This window comes from Stylophora pistillata, chromosome 13 (genome assembly GCF_964205215.1).
Source record: "Stylophora pistillata chromosome 13, jaStyPist1.2, whole genome shotgun sequence".
Lineage (NCBI taxonomy): Eukaryota > Metazoa > Cnidaria > Anthozoa > Scleractinia > Pocilloporidae > Stylophora > Stylophora pistillata.
Window position 1 is genome coordinate 4382215 of NC_142531.1, and position 23118 is coordinate 4405332.

The following is a 23118-nucleotide window of genomic DNA, read 5'->3' on the forward strand; positions in this document are numbered from 1 at the left end:
ATCGCAAATAAGACCAAATTTCCACGCAGCTGCCTACATTTCCATGACAACTCTCAAACAACTTTCCCAACATGGCCGCCAGAATTGCGCATTCTGATTGGTCTACATAGAATCTTCGTCTGCAGTCAAAAGCCAAACATCATGTCTGGTTGACTTTCGCGCTTCGTTCCTCTTTCAATTCGCGGCAAGTCAAGAGTTCATACCACATGATCATTACCAAAATGTGGAAAGCAAACTGACTACTCTTATTTGAACTCTGTATAATGGAGACTGGAGTACATCTACGATTTTAAACATGGCAGCGAAGTGGCAGACGACATTGGGCTGTCATGAAGTGATGCTAAAGAATAAATGTGAAGTACGGCAAATTGTCACCAAAACGTGTCCAGTTCAAAGTAAAAATTATTCATTAAGCTACTAGTATGTCAACAGATTCATCTAGTGAGAATATTGACGAACTTACAGAAAAGAACTTGGTAAGTTATTTCAAACTTCTGAGGTGATATGAATTGAGTTTATCTATCTAATAATCAGTCAAATTTACATGTATCACATTTCCTGGTTTTATAAAAAAGGAAGTTTTCGTATACGACGTGAAAAAGTTTTATCCAGATTTCTCAATCTCGTTAATAATTAAATATTAGTTACTAAATACCCTTGACTATGTTTTTTGTAGGAACACGCTGCTCTCATAGTAAACATACATGTAACCATCATACGAAAACGAAAGTTTTTTATTTATCAGACATTGCAATCTCATTGACAATTACTTTTATCACGAGGAATGAAAGGTTTATGTAGAGAAAAGCTGAAATTCGATATTAAGGGAGTCAATGTTATCATTATTTTCCCCACTAATAAAGGCTCCATTTTTAATTTTTGAAATTGAACGTGAAAAAAAAGAAGACCTCGGCATGTGTGTCTGGGTAACAAACGAACGAGTCTTGGGGTTTTTTAGAGCTTGCTATAGATGCTTTCTGCTTTCTACTGAATGATCAAAATATTGGCTCTTTTTACTTGGAATTGATTTTCTAAGAACATTTCAATGGAACTGATAGAAGTGCATTCTTATAAACAATTATCTCTTTCATGCTAAGGATATTGCCCAATTCAGCTAATATCACCACTGTTAATTTTGGGTGACAGAAAGCTCTTTCTGATGAATTTTGATTTTGAAGTTTGAGTAGAATGAAAATATGATGTGAACACCTAACAGGAGACTTGGAGCAGTGTTCTCCTTTTCAGGGAGGGAGGGTAACCTGGGATATTTATCATTTGAACATTGAAAATTATGTTTACCTGTTACTTAATGACATTAGATTTTGTTAAACATTTAAGAATAAATATTAGCGAGAAAAACACACAACGTTTCGATGACTCCATGTCATCATTCTCAAGTGAGAAGAGAATAAAAATGAATAGTTAATTTATATCGTACAAAGGTGACAAGTGTAAAAAGTTAAAAGTTTTTTTTAAAATTTAAATAAATAATTGCGCGTGTTGAGTTCATAAGTGTAAACAATCAAATAAATAGTTTTGCGCATATGGAATCCGATTGTTTGTTCAAAGAGGGCTTCATCTTCTTTATGAAAAGCATTTCATGAACTAAACAGTCCAGTTTCCTGGTGCACTTTTTAAGTACGTTGAAATGCTTGGTCAGGTCGCCAATGGTTTGTAGGCCGTGGTCGTTCTTTAGATGTTTGCCCATGGCCGAATTACAGTGCTCATTAATACGTTGATGTAAATGCCGGCTGGTGTACCCGACGTACTCTGCATCACACAGATCACATTTATAATTATAATGCATTGTTGGCTAACTATAGGGGGTTTAGGCTCACGTACTCTGAGATCTTCACAGATTTTGCAACTCTTGAACATGGGATGAAGGGTGTGATCGATCGGCGACCATCGGCAACCTGACCAAAACATCAGCGACCTCACCAAGCATTTCAACGTACTTAAAAAGTGCACCAGGAAACTGGACTGTTTAGTTCATGAAATGCTTTTCATAAAGAAGATGAAGCCCTCTTTGAACAAACAATCGGATTCCATACGCGCGAAATCATTTATTTAATAGTTTACATTTATGAACTCAACACGCACAATTATTTATTTAAATTTTTTAAAAAAATTTTTAACTTTTTACATTTGTCACCTTCGTACGGTATAAATTAACTCTTCATTTTTATTCTCTTCTCACTTGAGAATGATGACATGGAGTCATTGAAATGTTATGTGTTTTTCTCGCTAATATTCACCTGTTACCTAGTTAGTAATTCTCCCTACTAACTTCTACACATTTCCCTGTAAATCGGTGAAGAGAATTTCTTGTTATAACAAGATGTGACTCCTTCCAGCAGATAAACTTGACTTTTCAGGGCTCGACACTAATGGTAGCCTTCTAGCCACAGACCAGTAAAAATTCAGTTTTGGACAGTGGTTTTCAGTTCCCACTAGTCAGTTTGGCTAGTAAAACAAACTGACATTGTTGTAGCATCTAAGATGTCACCAGCCACTTGGCTAGTGAGTTGAAAAGTTAGTGTCGAGCCCTGCTTTTTCTCATGACCCGTTTGCAAGATACGCGGTACATCTTGGAACAGCCAGAAGAAGTATCATGTTAATTACTTCTATTAGTTAAATGGTTAATTGATGAATGGAATGTTAGTTGTACATATATCTTATTAACCAAGCGCAAGGGCCATACTGGGAGAATATTGGCTCAAGGTCTTGACAGTATGGACCGAGCTGTCCATACAAAAAAGACAGAGGGCCGATATTCTTTCAGTACGGTCCCGAGCAAGCTTGGTTAATAAGAGATTTATTATACGACTGAAGTTCAAAGGGACACGAGCAGTATCATTCAGGACCATTCGGGACAGTGCCCGGTCCAATACTGAGAGAATATTGACCGGCAATAGAGCATTTTGATTGGTTGATTTTAGTTATTGGCCCCTGACTACCTTAGTCGTGTAATAAATTTTTAATAATAGTAGGACCACTTTCAGTTGATAGATACTGAAAACTTTTTTTTTCAGGAATCCCTGTTACTGGAAGATGAAGGATTTATAGATTTTTTTAACAATTTCCTGGCATTACCAGTAAGTTTAGTAATTGTCTTGTATGTGTAACTTGTATATATGTTAAATTTATCAGGTTCTTTCTAAACATTTGTGGCATTTGTGGTCCATCTATATATAAATGAAAGCCTCAATAAGTGGTTTAACCATTTACATCCTGACATCAGTATATACACATTTCCTGTGGTAATAGGGACCTTAAGCAGTCAGGATGGTAATGCGAAGGAAGACTTTGCATAGATTAAAAAAGGAATTTCTACTTTTGATTAAAATTTTGAAAATGGCAGCATGTGTTTACCATCTCATACAGCACCACAACTCAACCTCAACATAAGGTATAAAAGTAGCGTTGAGTTCCAAATAGAAATTGAAATAATTTGCCATCGTGGTTTCAGTTAGCAGATGATGCAAATTTTGGTGATTTTGCGTTGTTGTTTTGCAAAGGACGGCTAAGAAATGTACTAAGTTTTAAAATGCACGCGCTGAGCTACTGTTCTGCCTATTAGATCTTTTGTTTATCCACGGCCTTGTTGGCGTCGCTGTCGTGGTTTGCTTAAGGTCCCTATTAACAAAGAGAATACATCAAATAGCAAGGGCCTCTCTAGTTAGGAACCACTTCTTTGTTCTCATGACCTTAATTTTAAATCAGAGGTGATGCTATAAGGAGATATTAAATGGCAGTCACTCGATCAGAGGGAGTTGTTTTTGTATAAAATAAAGAGAAAATAGTTATTATGAACAATCAAAATTCCCAGACTGGTATTTTAGAAAATGATTTTAGTTCATACCACAAGATAGTTTCATTAACTCCTTCCTTTCTGAACGGTGTGGGTAATGTCCTGTTTCAAATGTTGTTTGTCAACAGGATATTGTATCTTTGAAATTCCAGTTGATCAGATAATTGAGTTTCCCAGGTATTGTAATTTTTCTTAAGGAATTTTTTTGTTTAATAGTGCTTTGCAGAGCGTCTCCACTACAACTCAGAACTTGAAGTTTTTGAGGAATTTATTGAAAAATTAGCTGATGATGTAGGTAAAGGAGATGCCAAGGCTGCATCACAGCTGCGTCAATTCACACATTGTGAAGGAACAATCTATAATGTGGCTGCCAATCAATCGCGTATTGGTTATTATGTGACTGTACTTGATAAGGTACAGGGCCTGGAATTTGTAAAGAAGCACAGACTGCATCTTTTCCTTAGAAGTGAGCTTTATGCTGAATACAAACTGACCAAACACCTTTCAGCTGTCCAGGTACAGTATGCACCCTGTACATACAATACAATACAATACAATACAATATTCTTTATTTAACAAAGGTGACGTAATTAACCCAATGAGTTATCTAACTGACGGCCTTCACAACAAACCCACCATCCCACCCCAGGGGAGGACATCCATCACACGGTAATCTCATGTGTGGGAAATGAACGTCTCCTACCCCAACCCTGCAGGAGAAGGGACCTCCATTTATTCGTCCCTATCCGAGAAGACTAGAACATCTAACCATTTCTTGATGTTATAGAAAGGTAGCAAATTCTTCTCAATTATTTTAGAATTAGCTTGCAAGCAGGCCCTTATTGGTACTGCTACATAAGAACCTCACGGGCTTCACTCTTAATCTGCTAGAGGTCTTGCATACATTAGTATGCATATTCTCCCTACTGTTCTCTCTACATTTCCAAAGATGCTGAAAAGGAGAATTATTTTTTGTGACTCAGGGGTGGTATTTTAAAGAAGAATAAGGTGCTCGTTACTCATAGGAGCTAAAGGGTTAATTAACACGGATTACTGATCGGAAAACTTGAAAGATTAAGACTAAAATCTTCCAATTACACTAATTTCGACATAGCTCCAGTTAAGTTCTATTACAGTCTATTTGCACTGTGTGATTGTCCAGGGGAGGGGTAGTAAAAAAAAGATGACAGTGCCTGACATAAAAACTGAGCAGATGTCATCATCACTGACAAAAAAATACATTTTTGTCTATTGAAACTGATTGTTTATATATACCACGAGGTTCAAGTGGGGTCTGTCAGTTTCAATCCGTTGGTAACGTAAGGAACGTACAATAATATAGAAACTATCAGCCTTTATTCGAACGTACAATAACCTTGGGAATGCAAAGAGATTTCCAAAAGCACTTTGTCGATCCTGTTTCTCTTCGGCTACTCCATACATGAGCTTGAACAGACTTGTGGTGTAGCTACAGCTGTACGCCGTGAAACTACTATACAGCGTAGGTTGAGAAAAATTGTGATTTTCTCTAACAGGAGTCGTTCTTCCGCGAATTGCACTCAGAAAGTTCAGAGGATGATGATAGTGGAGTCGAAGAAGCCGCCAGTTTCCACCCCGCAAGTCGAAAACGGAGTGTTGTCAGTTTCAATTTAACTCCTTCCTTGGGCGAAGCGCCATCCCCCGATGCAGATAGGGACGCTGAAAATGAAGGAATTATGTACCTACCAACCAATGTGCGATCCATTGAGGAGACCTTCGATGCCTGGCACGAGTCTTTTAAACGTACAGAGAGCCGTGCTAGTATGTTTAGCAGCGGAGAGGGGAGCTACCGTCTGCACACTCCTCAGATTATGGAAGAAGACGAATCTCTAGAGACACGATCAAGTTCGAGTTGTTTCAGCGCTAAGGAGAGCGAATCCTCTGCTTCAAACAACGCTAGGCCTGTTTCAGGATTGAGCATTGCTAGTGATAATACTGAGAAGGCGCTGAGTCCTGCGGAGCCTATCTCTAGGATCAGTTCGGCGAGTACTGTATCTATTTTCCTAGAAAATAAAAGTTCGTTTGTTTTAAACCAAGAAGAATCAAATGCTTGTGATCTAGATTCGGAAAAGAGTGGGAATCGTCCTGGCGTGGGTGAATTGACGCGCAGTTTGTCTTCAGCGCTGAGTTTTATAGCCGAGCATGGGAAAGTGACAGGGAACTCTTCTGTCCCAGGAGGCATCATTGGTGAACCAGATTTAGGGGAACAAGAAGACGCAACGGGGAAAGAAGATAGCAAAAGCAAAAAAGATTTCGTTGTCGAAGAAGTGGGTAGTGCAGAGCGAGAAAGCATTTCTTCAAGAGAAGAGACAGGAAGAGATAACATACCATCCAGGAATAAAGATTCTTTTGTAGGTTCCGAGCTAATTAAGGAGCACGAAAACTCATTTTCTAAGGAAAGTGTTGAGGAGAATCTTTCGAAGACTGAGAAAGACGGGTATCCCATAGAATGCGCGTCTATAACTGTTGGTGGTGCGGTTGAAAATACTTTACTTGACTGTGCCCAGTCTAAAATGGATATTGGAAATTCTGATAGTGGTGTTGTTAAAGAGCCTTTGATAACAGATTTCGGGGTACAAATCAAAAGTGGTAATGAAGATACTACGGAAAGTCTGGATGGAGAACAAGTGCCAAGTATTAGTGTAGAAGTTACGTGCAGTAATGAAGAAGAAACTCTTGATAAGGAAACTGCTTTGAACGACGACGCGGTTGATTCAAATTCTGTAGCTGACTCCATCAGCGAAGAAAATTCTGGATCGGTCGCCGCGCGCGAGGAATTTTCTCAGAACACTGAAGATATTTCTGGCATAGAAGAAAAGACGTTTGTTTTGAATGCACCTGATTATTCTGGGCAAGTAGAGGAGAATTTAGGTGGAAAGGACGAAAAGAGAGATATTTCAGGAACAAAGAGAGACGGGGTGAAACCAACTGTTTCAGACGAGGATTGTCTTCATTGTAAAAATGCAAAACACAGGAATGTATCTCCAACTTTGGGCAAGGACGCCTCAGTTGGAGAACGTAGCACATCAAATAAGGAGGAGCCAAAGCAGGCGAACTTATCGGCTTTAGGTTCTGAACCTGGAGAGACAAGGTCAGTTGATGAGTGTAGTGAACAGAGAAGCGCTCAGAGTGAAAGTATAGCTGAAGAAAATTCGAACACAGGAATATCAACTTTATCAGAAGTGGTTGTGGACGTTGAGCATAACAATAAACAAAGTTCGTTTCAGAATCGTGAGAATGACGTTGGTGAGGACACAGAGATAGTGGGTGATGAAAACGAATCTAAAACACAAGATTTCCTAGGAGAAGAATCCTTTCCAGGAAAAGATTCTGATGAGGACGACAATGACTGCGAAGAAGACGACGGAGCAGGTTACACAACCGAGGCAAGCGCGACAACTCTTCAAGGAATCCAAGGCATCTTCGGGTCCAGACGACGTAGCAGTTTGGCGGCTACTTCGGTTGGTTTCGACGTTGGAGATGAATCGGCGTTCAGCGACTACGGTTCTGAGCTGGAGGACAAACCGTATGATTTGGCCACCAAAGAAGGTTTCGATATGTTCAGAGAGTTCCTTTTGGAGACCAGTGGGGAGAAGCTGTTGCAGTTTTGGTTGGAAGTCGAGTGTGGAAAATACTTGGAAAATGACGATGAAAGAAACAGGTATTTGTTTTGATGTTCCGGTTGTACAATGTGTTTGCTTCATGCGTGGGTGTGATATTTCAAAAAGCTTGCAAAAAAAAAAAAAAAAAAAAAAAATACAGAAAATGGAACAGACTAAAACGGAACAAACACGAAGGGCCGGTTATTTACACGAGGTCTAACCCAAGCCGCGGTTTTACGCAAGCAGTGAGCCTTACGTATTCTCTATAAAAGGTTTGTTTTCATGAAATAAATGTCCTTCAACTGCTAACATTCGCCCCTCTTGACACTGTTCACCAAAATAATGGTTCACATAAAACATTCAGGTAAATTCAAGATAATTTAGAACGCGGTTTTGTCAAACAGATGGCTAAACTTTGTCTAAATAACCGGCCCATAGAATTTTCTGAAGAGACATCTACACTGAAAATATTATCATCATAAATTGAATTTTCAAAGTAGGTGGCTGTGCACAGAAAAATGTACCTTAGACAATCCCTCTCAAATTATTAGACAATCCTTCTCAAATTGTTTCCAAATATAATTCAGCTTGTAAGCGAAACACAAACTTCGAGCCAAGAAGAAAATTCTGATAGGCCACGAGAATTTGAAACCATGATCTAAATTGAATTACCAAAGTAGGTGGCTGTGCACAGAAAAATGTGCCTTAGACAATCCCTCTCAAATTATTTCCAAATATAATTCAGCTTGTAAGAGAAGCACAAACTTTGAGCCAAGAAGAAAATTATGATAGGCCATGAGAATCTGAAACCATGATCTTCCACAAAAACGCGTGTGACCAAGAAAATCACGATTACTTTTGGTTTTGCAACTAACTGGTTAACAAAATGGTGCGAGATTTCTAGACCAAACACAGAGCATTTAGTAAATTAGGGCACTTTTCAGCCGAAAGTAGAATAAACAAAAGCGAATTATTCGCAATCGTCAGCCAGGAGAAAATGAAGGAAGCAATGATGATTCAGATTGAAAACAAGCAAACTTCCCGAGCGCGGGAAAACGCGAATGATCTAGTTGCAATCATAACATAACAAAAGTAAAGCGCGCGCTCTGATTGGTCAATTCAGTGTCCACCATTTGCTCAGGTGAGTACGCTGCTGACGTGAGCAAATGCAAAGACTAGTTTTCGCTCGATTGTTTTTTCGGTCACGTAAATAACTCTTTGTAGGCTGCGGTGTTTACCATTTGTTAATTGGTTTTACTTTTTAATTTGTTTTGTGAAGAAAGTGCCGTGAGTTTTCTGTGTTGATGGCCCAGCGAAGTAAAGCAAAACCAAAGCAACCCCTGACTACTTCCTAAGCTTCATTGAATATTGAATTGCTTTAAAACCAATGCAATCCCATGATCCTTCGGACACCAGGTTGAAAACCTTCTCTGAATTCTTCTCTCCCTAGATTGGTACAGTCTCTGCGTGACAGGTTTTGGAAAAGTGGAGGAATTTACGAGTTCTCTGCAGGTACTAAATCAAGATTAAATTTGGTGGATGCATCGACATTGACTTTCGACAGGTTGTTTTTCATTCAACCCGACGTACTCAGACCACTGCTAAGTTACTGGTAAGTTCTTTTCTCTGGTTACAAACTTTCGGCCATAACTTAATCTTTAGGGGCAAACCAGACAGCAGAGACGTTAATGAGAACATGGCAAAACAAAAGATCTAATAGGCAGAACAATAGTTCAGCGCGTGCGTTTTAAATCTCCGAAATTTACATATCTGCAAACGGAAACCTCGACTGCAAATTATCTTTTTGCATCAAGTTTCTTTTTGGAACGCTGCGCACATGCGCTATGCTGAAGTTGAGGAGTGGTACAATAGACGATAAACAGTCGATTCGCGAAATTCTAACCAAAAAATTATATAAATTCACAGTCTTTTTAATCGACGTCTTTCTCGGCGTTACCGTCCAAACTGGGTGAGGGTCCCTATCATATTGGCAATAGCATATTGAAGGGCGCTTCCTGCTCCAATATGTTACCCTCGGAAAAAGTTTTCAGTCCTCAGCAATTTCTGTCTCGCCAAAACGTGATAAAAGTTTGTGATAAAAAACGACTGCAAAACGAATTTAAGATACCCTTTGCATACAAAGCACTCGAATGTTTTTATTTACTACTGTGTCGTCCCTACAGGTGTATACGTTTTACTATGCATCAGCAACGTGTTTCTCACTCTCACGACCAAGATTACAACAGAATGTTACAAGATAGGCTAAAATCATGTTTTGGACGTCAGATCGCATCATCAAACCTTCCGCAAGTCCCTGCGCACGTGGGTCTGTCCCAAGTTCTCTCGAGCAAAACTTTGGCCCGGCCCCAAAGTAGCTTTGTTAAGAACCGGCCTGTAACTCAGCACCAGACTTCTAGACCTCAAGTACGAGCCAAATCTGCCCATCCACGGCTTTTGCAAGCGAACAAGTATTGTCATACGAATGCAAGTACCACGCAATTACAGGTGGGTGACAAAGAAGAGAGTCTTTTGACAAGGAGAATTCTCGACAAAAATCCTTTCATATCTCTCCAATCACAGTGGCATGGGAAACTTATCTATGGAATCGTTGCACGGAAAAAGTTGATCTAAGGTAGTTATCATGCGGCTTATATCCCATTCGATTGACAATGAATGAGTATAACTCGACAAGTTTGATCCATTTAGTGAAATAGAACGAAGCTATACTAAACCACAGATATCCTTTCACTTTATCAGTCGGGTCAAGCAGCTTCTAACAAGTACTCTGCTGCGTGACAACTTTTGAAGTACGATAACTACTGTCAACCCTTCCAAGATCTTATTAGTAATTATTAGTAATTTTTATTAATTCTCCTCGCTGTCTGCCATACAATTCTTATGATGATGGTTCGGAGAAGTTGGTATTGGATCAACTAATAATCCCCCAACTGTTGTTTTTCGTTATTCTCAGCACTTGTCTGCTTGATCATATTGCATTGATATTGTTAGAAGAAATTTTGAAATTCTGTCTTAGTCACTCACGCATTTAAAGGGTTAAATAGCTGTCGACATGAGTCAGTAAGCGTAAAGGGAAAAAGAACAAAGCAGACTACTACCGGGGAACAAATCAGAACTCAAAGTAGAAACAAGCAAAGTGCCTGAAGCGCGGGAAAACGCGGGTGAAAATGCGCGGGAAAACGCGAGTAAAAATGCGCGGGAAAACGCGAGTAAAAATGCGCGGGAAAACGCGACTAACCAAGTCTGGATTGGGGTTGGTTTTGCATCTGATTAGTTGTGAGGGCTGCCTGACTTTTAACAATGAAATCCCAGATTATTTTGGTCACTCTGTAAGAAAATTGTTCTTTGATCAAATTTGTTTGTTGTTTTCAGAATATTATTGCTCCTGTGAGGACAGGATACGGGTTTGAGCAACCCCCAGGACCGTCCTTTCCTGTTGAACCTGAACCAGACTATGCATCCTCCGTCAGGCTCTTTATCAACCCCGTGCCCTCCCCAGATAGTAAAATTCAGAGAATGATGAGGTACATAATACCCTCGATATGCGACTTATATTTTCAAAACTGAGTCGTTACTTCTTTGACTCTTATTTTTATCTTTGCTTCTATTATCTTTATGAAGGACGCTCCACCGAACTTCTACTTATGTTGAGAGTTCTAAGCCGGCTCTCGTCAGAGAGACTGGGTCCAAGACCGCTGCTATGATGGATTCCTTGATACAGGGACTGATTTACGAACGGCAGACTGGGGACTACTTCAAATTGTTTTTGCAGAAATCAGGAAACGAGGTATTTAGAAGACTAATTAGAGAGCTACTCTTGCACTTGCTTGATGAATAGCAAACCCACTCAAACCTTCGCGGTAGGCAACTCAACTTCCACCTCCTTCTTTGAAGACTTCTTAAGCCTAGGCTCGGTCCATACCGCCTAATAAATACTAAAGGACTCTTTTTAGCACAAACGATTTCGTATGCCTGCCGTTCAGACTCATTCGGATAAATGTCACCTTCGAACGGAACTTGCGGAAAATTCTTTTCCACGTTTAAACTTCGAAAACGCCTGCTTTGGTGGCCCATTTACGAGATTTATGAATTTGACTAGGTGGGCTTGAATAAATAGAGTATCACCCACAATGTATGACCAAATTGCGAGCGAATGTGAGCGATTTCAGGTCCCATTCACTGTTCAAAGGACAAATCTGAAAATTGAAAACACGCCTCTCAATATTATCCAGCGCACCATGGACTGGTCCAATTTTGGGTCGCTCAGATACGTTTTCCAACAGGGACTGAGCTTTTATTGTTGTTTCCTTAGTCAGTGTCCGTATCAATCAGTGAAAGAGTTCACTTATTTTTCTTGGTTAAGAACCAAACTCAAACTCCGATTATGTAATTATATTTGTTATGTGAATGCTTAAGTTACATGATAGTCGAGTTTGATGTTCAATTGTTCTCTTGTAGACCTGGATGAACTGCTTGGCCTTTTGGAAGTCTCTTCAAGAGTACAACGCGTACTTTTTTGCCCATTCTCTCAATCCTTCCCTGTTGACAAGGAAGGCACGGGTATGGGCTAAGTTAGGATTAGAGAAGAACGTAATAACATAAATAAATCACGGAGAATGTTAAACGATTTGTAGCAATTGGAGAGCCTTAAAATGAAACAGAATAGACTTCTGGAGCAATAAGAACATCTGTTGGTTTAGGAACCCCAGCTGATGGAGGGGCTTACAAAGAATGTCATAAAACGTGTGGTGGGACGCGGTTCTGCCACACCAATAGTATTGTCACTCTCCGTGCATAGGATAGTAGTCAATCGCATGCTAGCCCCAACCTCCCTTCCCCTTCACCTTTCAGCTGCATTCTGTGATCCCGGGTGAGAGGGGTTTTGTGAGAGAAAACTGTCTTGCCAAAGAACACACCTCATTACCTCGGCAACAACTTCAACTCTGACTTTTCGAGACTGTTAGGTCACTTTGTCTTCCACAGTTGTTAAGAGTATAAGTGTTAGAGTATGCTAAATTTAGAGATAATCTTATCGGTTACATTGATCTTTCACAATCGACAGACAATGTACGCCAATTTCATCGTATCAGGCAGCGCACAAGATGTTCAAGTGCACAGGGACATCCAGGTGCAGGTACATAAGGAACTGGAGCCACCGTATGAGGAGCTTTTCGACGCAGTCGAGGAGCATGTTCTGCATTCACTTTTGGAACCCTGGCAGATGCATGTAGACCAAGAAAAAAGCCTGTTCATTGCAGAGGTAAGGTTAAAAACTTTGATTACTGTGTTAATTCGTTGCATTTCTTGTTGCTCTTATTTCTCTCAGCGTTACGACGCGCCATTCTTCTTAGCTCACTACCTCTAAACTAAACTAATTTCGTGATCCTTCCGTACGGTTCTCCAAAACACTCTACTACTGAACTATAACACTATACAATGACTATTAATTGCGGACAAGATTAATCGACAAAGAGTGTCACCAGGTCGCATACGTTATGCGACAACGGCAAAAGTAATTGTCTTTGGTAGAAGTTCTTGAACACCTTCCCTCACGGTTTTTGTAATCAAAGTCTTTCCAACATCCTCCTCTGACCTAAACAGACGTACCCACGCCTCTACAAGTCACCAGCTCTCTAAGCACCTGCCACTCAATCATCCATTCACTAGCAAGATCTGTGGCGTAATGGTTAGTACGCTGGACTCAGGAGCGAGAGGTCTGGGTTCGAGAGAGAGACCTATCCAGATCATAGTGTCTCTCTCCACCCAGTAGTATAAATGGTTATTGGCAAATAGGCCATCTTGCAGTTGTGTACTCAGTTGCCAATCCTTTGATTTGGAGTCAGGCTGAAGGTGACCTTGTTGCGATAGAGACTAATATGTTGTGAGCTTGATTACAAAGTAATTTACATTTTAAAAACAGCAATGTCTGTATCATAACAAGGTCACCCTTAGCCTCACTCCTGTTCAAAGGCTTGGCAACCAAGCGTGCAGGTGTAAAATGGACTATTGTCAGGAAAGCTTGAGGAAATGCAGGGGGGTAACCTTGCGATGGACTAACATCCCATCCAGGGAGAAGTAGTAATAATATCGCTTCATGTTAACGAAACCGAGATGAGCTCCGGGTGAGGGGCCTACAGACTTACAGCACAGACTTACTCTCAAGATCTTGCGCTGATAAAGAGTTAACCAATTTTTTTGTACATATAACTAGGTATCCACACAACAGACCTTGAGGCATATTGAAATTCAAGTCGTGGCTAAACGAAGACAGAGCATTACTTCAACTCGTGGGGGGGTAAGAACTGGTCAATTTATTGCACACAGAGTTATGCTCTTCTTGGTGGTTTTCCGCGTGACTTATTTGTAAGATTTTCATTTATGTGTTTATCTCTATGCTTACTTATTTACCACTTTATTATTTTATTTACCCCATATATATATATTGCATACAATCATCAGTTGCACACTTGTTATTTTGAAGCTCGATGCGGCCGAAGAGGACCACGAAAAAGAACGAATTTCAGTAGAAGAAGCCAACAGACCTTTCCCTGTTCCAAAGGACGGAATCACGTTTGAATCAGTTATAAAAGACAGAGAAGAAGTGGAACACTTCAAAGAATTCCTGAACAAGAAACATAACAGAGGTGAGGGCAAGGGTCTGGAAGAGGAGGGTTGGGAAGAGATTCCTTTCAAAGCAGACAAAGTGCTGGTCGGAAATTTGAAATGAGGAACTTAGATCGAAGTTCTCCTTACAATATCAATACAATGATGAGAGTACTGTGAAATATCAACAAGGGGATTATTAGTTGATTCAATACCAAATTCTCCGAACTTACATTCGCTCCGACGAAGGGCTAACGCTCGAAACGTCAGCTTTTGTAATCGTTACGGTGGCCAATTTACCATTTCAACTTTGTTGATATATCCAAATAACATCATAAAAATTGTATGGCAGACAGTTAGTTAGACCTACTGTCCTAAAAAACCCAAGTGAGGCTAATATCTGTTATTTGCTCCCCTTCGCGAGACGATAAGCATCTGCGGAGGGCGAGGGGGACCTGGAAACTGATTTCTCCAAATCTCTTCTTGAGTCTTGTCAAGAACATCTTGAACCGAGTGTCTCCTACGTTTTTTGTGTCTGACGCTCGGAATTACGCTATCCTGTGTTCTTAAGGTATCAAAGATCTCATGGCTTGGACAGACATGGAAACTTTTCGCCGCGTTCCCCGATTCATGGAAGAGAAACGCGACAAGAAAGCCAGAGAGATCCGTGACAACTGGCTCGGTAAAAAGTACTTCTTTGGAACTGACAGCCCTGCTACAAGAAATGGTCAAAACTTGGTAGGGTAAATGGTTCATGTTGTTATTGTTCTCGCTTATTGCCTCGTGCTTATCAAAGATTTCATGGCTCCCTCCTCCCTTGTTTCCGATTTCTTCCCTTCCATAGATTTTTAATTTCATTCTAGTTAGACATGATTCACTTCTCGCGAAAACTGTCGTTCGTATGTCATTTCGCTTTTGTCAGCGGTTACACTGCGCATGCGTTTGGTTGCATTAATTCCGTCCATATATCTGTTCACTTGCATCCTGCACTTGTCACTGGTTCGGGTTTTCTGTTGCATATTTTGCCTCCTACTGTATCTCGCATCAATTCTATTGTTGCGGTTGTGGTTCCCCCATGGATATCAGTTTGTTAAGAATGACGACACACTTACAGCCATTTTGTTTTCATTCCACGGCTTTCAATCAGCTTCCCAATCTAAGCAGCTGTTGTTTTCTAACTTTTTTCGCTTTTGATATTCTTTCGTTTGCAGATAATGAACTTAAACGGGGGGCGCCCGATAAAGGAACGACCGCAGTCGCCAGTTATACTCGAAAGCCAGAAGTTTGTTCGTGCGCGAATTGAGCGCCGATGGTTGATGTTATTCAAACAAACGGCCGAATTTCTAGAAAGGCAAAAACCTCGCACAGTTAGCGTGCCTGAGATGGTAGAGGACATCATGTTGAAGAGGCGACTGCAAAGAAGTGAAGCCGCTTGGAAGGTAAACATTGTTTAGAGCAATTGTTAATTGAGTGTCGAAAAGAAAGCGGGATTGCGTGGGTTTTGCTCTGTATCACATCCGTTGATTTGTCTAGAAAATTGGCGCCAATCTCTCAACCAATCAAATGAAAATTTGTAATCAATCTTAACTTGGTCACCTGCGTTTTCCCGCGCTTTTGGTGGTTTGCTTTTTACATTTTATTTTTACTTTGAGTTCTCATTGGCTCCCTGTGATATTTTCCTCTCTTCTTATTAGCTGCTGCGATTACTTTGGTTTTGGTTTTACGACAGTCAATTGAAAAGCGCTCATTCGCTTGGGTTCGGTTACTTGAGTAAACTATACAAGTGTTATTGACGCTCCTCTTGAAATGATCCTTTTTCTGGTTGGCCGACGTTCAACCAAATTGCGCTCCACATGAGGTTAATTTCGTTTTTGTCTCTCCAATTAAGATTTTAAACAGCAGGTGGGTATCTTCGTCACGTGACGTGGTGGCTTTACGTCAGACGCTACTCAATCCCAGTCACGCTGCCGAATTCACGGCTTTTGTGGCAATGAAGGGCGACACGCTGGAAAGTAATGTTCAATTTTGGCTCGAAGTTCAGAAATTCAAGGTAAGATTGGCACTTTTGTAGTAAACTTTTTAAATTGCCGATGGATTGAAATAGATATTTACTGGTTTACACTAGATACAAAGAATCTTACACTAGATACAGAATCAAAGTCGTGAGAGCGCTTACGAATTACTGTTTAGCTCCCAGAGGTGATTAACATGTAACTTCTCCCCATAGTATCCAAATTTTTCAAGTTATCTTGATCTAAGACCAAATTCTTGTAACTTATTTACGAGGAAATATGTAACAACTGGAGGGGAGAATTTACAATCAGATCTTGGCAGTTCAAAGATTACATGCAGTAATAGCCACGACGAATCTGAGTTGCGAAAATCAGTTTGCATTTTGGCTGATTCCTGCTGCTAACCGATTATGACTTCAGTGAAAACTAGTTCCGTAAAGTTGTGAGCGGAAGATGATAAATGAAGAGGACGATGTTTTATCAATGGGAAATTTTTCCATATTGATGGCTCTAAAGATCTCAAATGTTAGATCTTAAGCCATGATGCCATACCTGGTATCAGAAGGTGATTTTTATTTGATGTTCGCATTCTGCGTTTCTAATCGCTTTTCTGACTCCGACTCTGTTCATTGTGAAAATCTGAAGCGCTGGTTTGCCTTTTTTCGGGTGTGTGTCTGGAATATTCAACCAAAAGAGAGAGTGTTTAATTTATCCAGTTATGCAAACGCACCAACAACGCTGGTTAACACTTTTTTAAATTTAAAAATTCTGTCTTACTATACCCGGTTCCTCAAATACAAACCTTTTCCCATGGCGCTGCTTATTGTCACGCTGATGTAGGCTCCTTTTGCATTGCGTGACTTATAGTCACTCGTCTATGTTTTCTCAACAGGATTTATGTCACGCGCATGCTCAACAGGCCTTAATCCAACGCAAAATTCAAACCATTGTAGACTGTTTTCTGAACTCGGCTATTGCTCCTGAGCTGCAGATCGATATTCCCATTGAGATGGCAGAGAAGCTGATGGAAAGGCTTTCGGGGAGGAATCATTCAATTCATCCTTATGTCTTCAGAGAAGCACAGGTAAAGAAATTGAAGAAGGACAACACTCCAAGAGTGTCGACCTGAATCCTGGCTTTTTATAGTTTTTACATCTCGCTCTTTGATTGGTGTTTAAAACTCAAAAAGTTCGAACTAAAAAAACTAACTTTTTTGTCTTGAGCTCTGAACCAGAACGAAAGAAGAATGCTAAATACGAGACCACTTTGCCTCCCACCTCAGACGTATGCCGTGCAAAATTTAACCCTATAACTCACGGGATCTGACTGTTAACTCTCCCCTCTAGCTGCTCCACCTTTCCTTGTAAATTATTAAAGAGGATTTGGTGTTGGACTACTCGATAAGTTTGAGTATTCTCGTTACCTATTTCTCTTCAGATGACGGTTTTTCGAGTTCTTTTTAACCACTGGAAAGAGTTCATAACTCACCGGAGTAAAATACCAGAGGGCGAAGATCCAAGGGAACACTTTGCTGAAATGTTGAGGAGACATAGGACTGACACCAAGTCCAAGAAGGACGCCAGTGAACGGAGGAGACTGGCGCGACTCAGTGCTGAAAGAAAAAAGAAAGAAAAGGAGGAGCGAGAAAAGAAGCGCATTGAAGATCTGTCAAGGTGAGTACAAAAGAAAGGTTGGTGGTGACGACATGAAGCATCAGTTGGGTTCCCTCATTGAAATTTGAGAACCAGGGGAGGATTTAAGAATGGTTTATAGCAAGAGGTCCATAATTACAATCGAATCTGTGTTAAGTGGCACCGAATTAAGCAGTTGCCCTGTGTTAAGTGGTCAGTTTTCAAAGTCCAAAAAAATTTTCCCTCAGGCTAATTACTGTAATTTTTTACCTCTATCAAGCGGTCGTGGTTACCCAGTCCCAAAGGCCTGTGGGTATTGTCTTCCAGCTGGATTGAAGCGGAAACACTCAAATTAAACCAAGAGTTATCTTACAAGCCAAATTTAATCCCTGTTTATCTCCCGAAATCAAAGTTATCAGTATTGTTAAGCGAGTTTGTGTACATCAAGTGGTCAGTTATGACAGAAAATGGCGTTTTTTATCTTATTTCGCAATACTTCTATTCTGTGGAACCTTTTCAACCTGTATTTAGCGGTCACAGGTTTGAGTGTACTTCTTGGCAAGCCACTTTCATGGTTGAACAGAAAGATCAGTGAGAGGTGGTAATATGCGATCTTGCCGTGGAAAAAAGTTTGGTGTCAGACTCACCGGTATGATATAAGTGGGTGGGGTCCAAACCCTCGACCCATCCCCCGGATCCGCAGCTGAGAACGCAGTCATGTTCTGAGCACAGCGTAAAACTTAGAAAATGAAACAACTAACTCCTCTTTTGGGCAGATGAGATGAGGGCAGTTAGACGTATGAATGGCTTATCAGTGCAATTGTGTCCACAGTTTGTTTAGTACGGATACAGCCACCTATTTTTACACGGAAGAGGATGATCTACGCTCTTGGTGTTACTCCAAGCACTTAGTGGAACAGGAGAGGCAGGAACACAACAAGCGGCTTAGAGAACAAGGAATTATTGTCCCGGAGGAAGAACTCGTGGAAGAAAAAGGTGACTCCTTTTTCCTTTGATATAACTCGTTTTCATGCTTTTCGTTTCGACGAAAAACAAGGATGCTGTGCATGCTCACGTGTTCAATAATTTTGATCTAGCTTCTTGAAACAAATGTTGAGGTAAAAGGTGGATATCTGATGTTACGATCATGTATTCCAGGGTCCGAAATTGCGACTGACTGGTCGCAAATGCGACCAAAAATTAGGTGTTGGCGCCCAGAATTTTAGAACTGGTCGCCAGTAGGCGACAAACCTTTTGTCCCCTTGGCATTTGAAATTCCAAGGTAAAAGGGCTTTTTTTAAAAGAAAACTTAAAGCTCCCGTGGATAATTGTAGTAAAACGAAGCAACGATTTTACGATCGCCATAAGACCTGGCGCCATATTGTTTCAGCGGCTTCTCCCAATACGGATATCGCGGACGAAAACGTGACGTGGCGAAATCGTGACGAGATCGAAAGCGTCGGCGGAATCACATGCGCTTAGTCTTTAATACTTTACTTAAATACCTGTAAATTCCAGTTCTGAAATACGAGCTGTGGTGTTGTCTTACGAGTACTACATGTGAGAAAGATGGCTATCAGCTCTTTGCGATCATTTCGTGATTTGCTGCTCTCAGAAGACGAAACATCCGCTCTGAAATGTTTCAGCGATTTAGATAAATTTTCAATTGTATTTTAGCCAGTACAAAAAGAACAAAAGTGTCTCTATTATCTCAATATCTTTTATCGTGGCCATCGAGGTTGGCCATCGACTTAGGTGGGGACCGGTTCGAGCAATAAGAGTGTGAGGGCCTGGCACTAGCACATTGATCGTCGTTGCGTTTTCTTTCCGTTTCGGCGAAGCACTCTTAGTTGAATCTAGGTATAGAAAGAGGGCCCCCATATGTCCTATACACAGAACTTAACTGAGTACCAGCATAGTTCCAACTAAATGGAAATAATAAGAGAAAGATATCCGAAGCCTTCACAAGAACGTTCTTCGAACAGACGAACACGCTCATTGAGATGTAAGACTCTGTTACCGTTACACGGCTTTTGTGAAGTATGTATATTGCGTTAAATGAAAACATTTTGTTGAAAGGTTAAATTTTGTGCTTTACTATAAATTAAGTTAAGTTATACCATAGGTTCCAGAGGGATTACGTTTTCTTTAGTTTGCGGCAAATTCAGCGGCGAAGCCGCGATCGTGGCGTGGCAAGCAAGAAACCAAAAAAAAAAAAAAAACACTTGTTTTTGGCGACCAAACCCGTCCATCTTGCGACCAAAATTTTTAGGTTAGTGGCCAGTTGGCTCCCTTAGGAAAAAGTTCATTTCGGACCCTGTATTCTGATCGTCCGAGTGGGGGTTATTCCTGAGCAACTGAGTGACGTATCGACAACCTCAGCAGAGGTCGTCATCAGAGACAAGGGAAGAATTGTTGTCAAGTGTTGCAAACAGCAATCCTTCTTAAGAATAACCTCACCCTGACTCTCAGACTACACAGGTCAGTAATCATGTTTAATATATGAGACCACAGTGGTCTTTGAATCTTGTAGCGTCCAAGTTGGATTTGGAGACCAGTAGAGGGCTCGTGTTCGACTTGACATGGCATCGTTGTTTTCTTTACCGAGTGAATATTATTTCCCTGAGACACTGATTTTCTTTCTTTCTCATTGCAGAGGAGACAAAGAGTCGTCGCTCTCGCGTGTCCATGGCGAAGTTCTCTAGTTTTGGCAAGAAAGGTACACTGAATGAATTCTCTGATTCAACTTCTCCATGCTTGCTGCTCAAGTAGAGCTTCCACTCTGAGCTGGATATATAGGCATCAGGATACTGGTAATATATATATATATTTTTTTCTTTTTCGTAGTTCATGACACAGCCAGTGACAAGAAAAGCAGTGAAGGTGAGCTTCATTTCCCTGTAGTACTGTGTTTGTTCAAGCCTGAGAAACGATGAGTTCAGTATCGTTAAGGGGCCTGGGTATGAACGGTGTAGAGAAACAGATGGCAGCCGGAGGCGGAGTTTTCTTTTCTCTGGCGCTTGCTTCAGATTCTTTCCCTAAATCGTTCCGCTTAAACATTTTTAAATAGGAGCCTTGCTGTTGATTGTTTGATGTCAAAGCATATCAGAAGTAGCTGCTTTGTACTACTGGTAGCCGTCAGCGCCTCTAAATTGTCTTTGCTTAAACTTTCTCTTGTGATATCTAGGAGAAAAATATCACTCAGTCTCAGTGAAAATTCCCAGAGATTCTCGTTCCTCAAAACAAAAACTTACCCTCGCAGGGATCCTTTTTTGAATTTAACATATAATTTCTTTCAGGATCTTCGAAGAGACTTCAAGCAAAGCTTGGAAACCTTAAAAAGAACACACATGGTCAGGTGTCTCCATCCTCAGCCAGGCGTGGTTCTGCTGTGTCTACAGTTGTGTCAGTCACCCGCCGGAATTCTGGCGTATCGCTTACGCTGTCACGCAAGGATGACAAAATGAGCATGACAACAGTAAGTAAAGATGACAAAGGTGTCGCAAAAGGAGAAGAAAAAATCACTCTCCCAAAAGATTCGCAAGAGGAAAAGAAAAATCAAGGAACAAGCTCTGAGATTCAAGTGATTCCGATAACTTCACCAGACACACTGCAACCTCATAGCGAAGGTAAATTGTTACCGCAGCGATCACGCAACTCCAGGCGACTTCTACTTGGAAAACAGCTACCGAAATCCACTGGAAAGAAACGAGTTCCCTTAGATGCTATTTCTTGTATTAGTGACTACAGTGTTTTGAGTAACATCGAGTTTCAACCTCGGGTGACATCGCCAGGGAAACATGGTCAGCCGGGAGGGACCTCTCTGCTTACGTCCAAATCTCTCAAGGACTTCACAAACTCGCCTGAAGGTAGGGATTTTTTGGGGAAGTCTTTTTCGAAGCCCTGGTGTGGGTATGAAGCACCTAGATGAACCAATTTTGAAATCAAGCTTTTTTGAAAGAGGTTTTTCATCTCCTGTTGGTAATAAAATTAGAATTGGGATTATATTGGTGTAAGTAAAGGGGACGATCAAAGGTCTTCAGGGATGAGGTAATGGTCCCATAAAATCACGCCGAGGAAAGGGAGAGAGGTTCTTAGGTGTAGCCTTTGCCACTAGTCAGAAAATAACAGTTAACAATTATTCCACGAGCGCGCGTTGGATATGAGATGATAGATAGCCAACGAGGCGCTACGCGCCTCGTTGGCTATAATCATCTCATATCCAACAAGCGCGAGTGGAATAATTGTTTTATTAAAGAAAACGCCCAAGATATTAGACAAATCTTCTCGACTTTATTTTGTAAGAAGAAACCGGTTGTTACAATGTACAGATATTAGATTTTGGTATATTGGCTCATATACCATAATGGCTAAGCCAATAAAAAGTCCTGAATTGCATTATCCAATGATCCAGTTTTTAATAATAGCATGTACCATATTGCCTCCTAGAAATCGATCAAATTTTCTCCACTTTCTATCGTTACAGGAGCTCAACTCTCGATGCCTTTACCGCTGGTCAGAATTACGTCAGCATCTCATCTTGAAAAGTCGGACACCGACGGATCAATCGGAGATCTGTCGCCATTATACTACAAACCGCGTCCTATGGCCCAGAGCCTGAAGAAGTCACCCATCAGGCCGGGAAGGAGAAAGGGCCTGGGACTCACTAAAGAAGAAGTACAGATAAAACCGGATGTAATTGTGAACTAACTTACCAACTTTCTTTTTATTTTTTTATTTTTTCTTTTCCTTTGAAGCTAGTGTGAAATAGATTTTTTTAAAAATTGAGGTTCACAGGGAACCCATCCCATCTGTGCTAAGTTTATGGTTAACTCTCAGAAATCGGTCAAAATTATTTGCAGATTGTTCATGTCAAATCACGTGTGCAATTAACGTCACACTGTTTGAATCTTTAACAAAAAAAGTCTTTATTTGTAGGGATGTTACTGTATAAAATGTACATTGTATGTAGAAGTTATTGTAGATATAAAGTATCTCAATTGCGCATGGTTACAATGAGGGACTCGTGCGTCAGCACAGGAAGAGTTGTGTAATGATTGAATAGCAACCAATCGGATTGGAAACATGATCAGTTCTTACATAGAACAGGAATGTTCGCGCCCAGATCCCACTCTGGCATAGTCATTAATGCAGTGAAATACTCCCTATTTAACAATTCCGATGAGTCTAATTTAAAGCAATATTATTTGAAAATTTTGAGCTGGAAATGACACAAAGAGTTTTCTTTGTCAGCTTTGATGACAACTTGTGGATGATGGCCACCCTTCGCGATTTGATCGTAGAAGTTGCGGTGTTCATGTTACTCAGTGGCTTTGATCTTGGGACTGACATCAGCGTGTTGTTGGAAGCACATCGAAGTCATAACGACTACACAAGGT

The 23118-nt window shown here is 40.6% G+C and overlaps 1 protein-coding gene across 1 annotated transcript; it reads left to right on the plus strand.

The window, feature by feature from the left end:
• Positions 1 to 112: 112 nt before the first annotated feature.
• LOC111322612 (uncharacterized) lies at positions 113 to 22756 on the plus strand. Its single transcript, XM_022925734.2, has 22 exons — positions 113 to 476; positions 3036 to 3098; positions 4031 to 4330; positions 5350 to 7514; positions 8906 to 9067; positions 9639 to 9960; positions 10846 to 10997; positions 11095 to 11260; positions 11932 to 12033; positions 12536 to 12733; positions 13685 to 13768; positions 13955 to 14117; positions 14648 to 14814; positions 15288 to 15515; positions 15965 to 16126; positions 16981 to 17172; positions 17526 to 17761; positions 18552 to 18715; positions 20376 to 20438; positions 20567 to 20602; positions 21019 to 21588; positions 22206 to 22756. Exons 1-22 carry the CDS (start codon positions 423 to 425, stop codon positions 22427 to 22429), a joined length of 5973 nt encoding a protein of 1990 aa, XP_022781469.2. The 5' UTR covers positions 113 to 422; the 3' UTR covers positions 22430 to 22756.
• Positions 22757 to 23118: the final 362 nt, after the last annotated feature.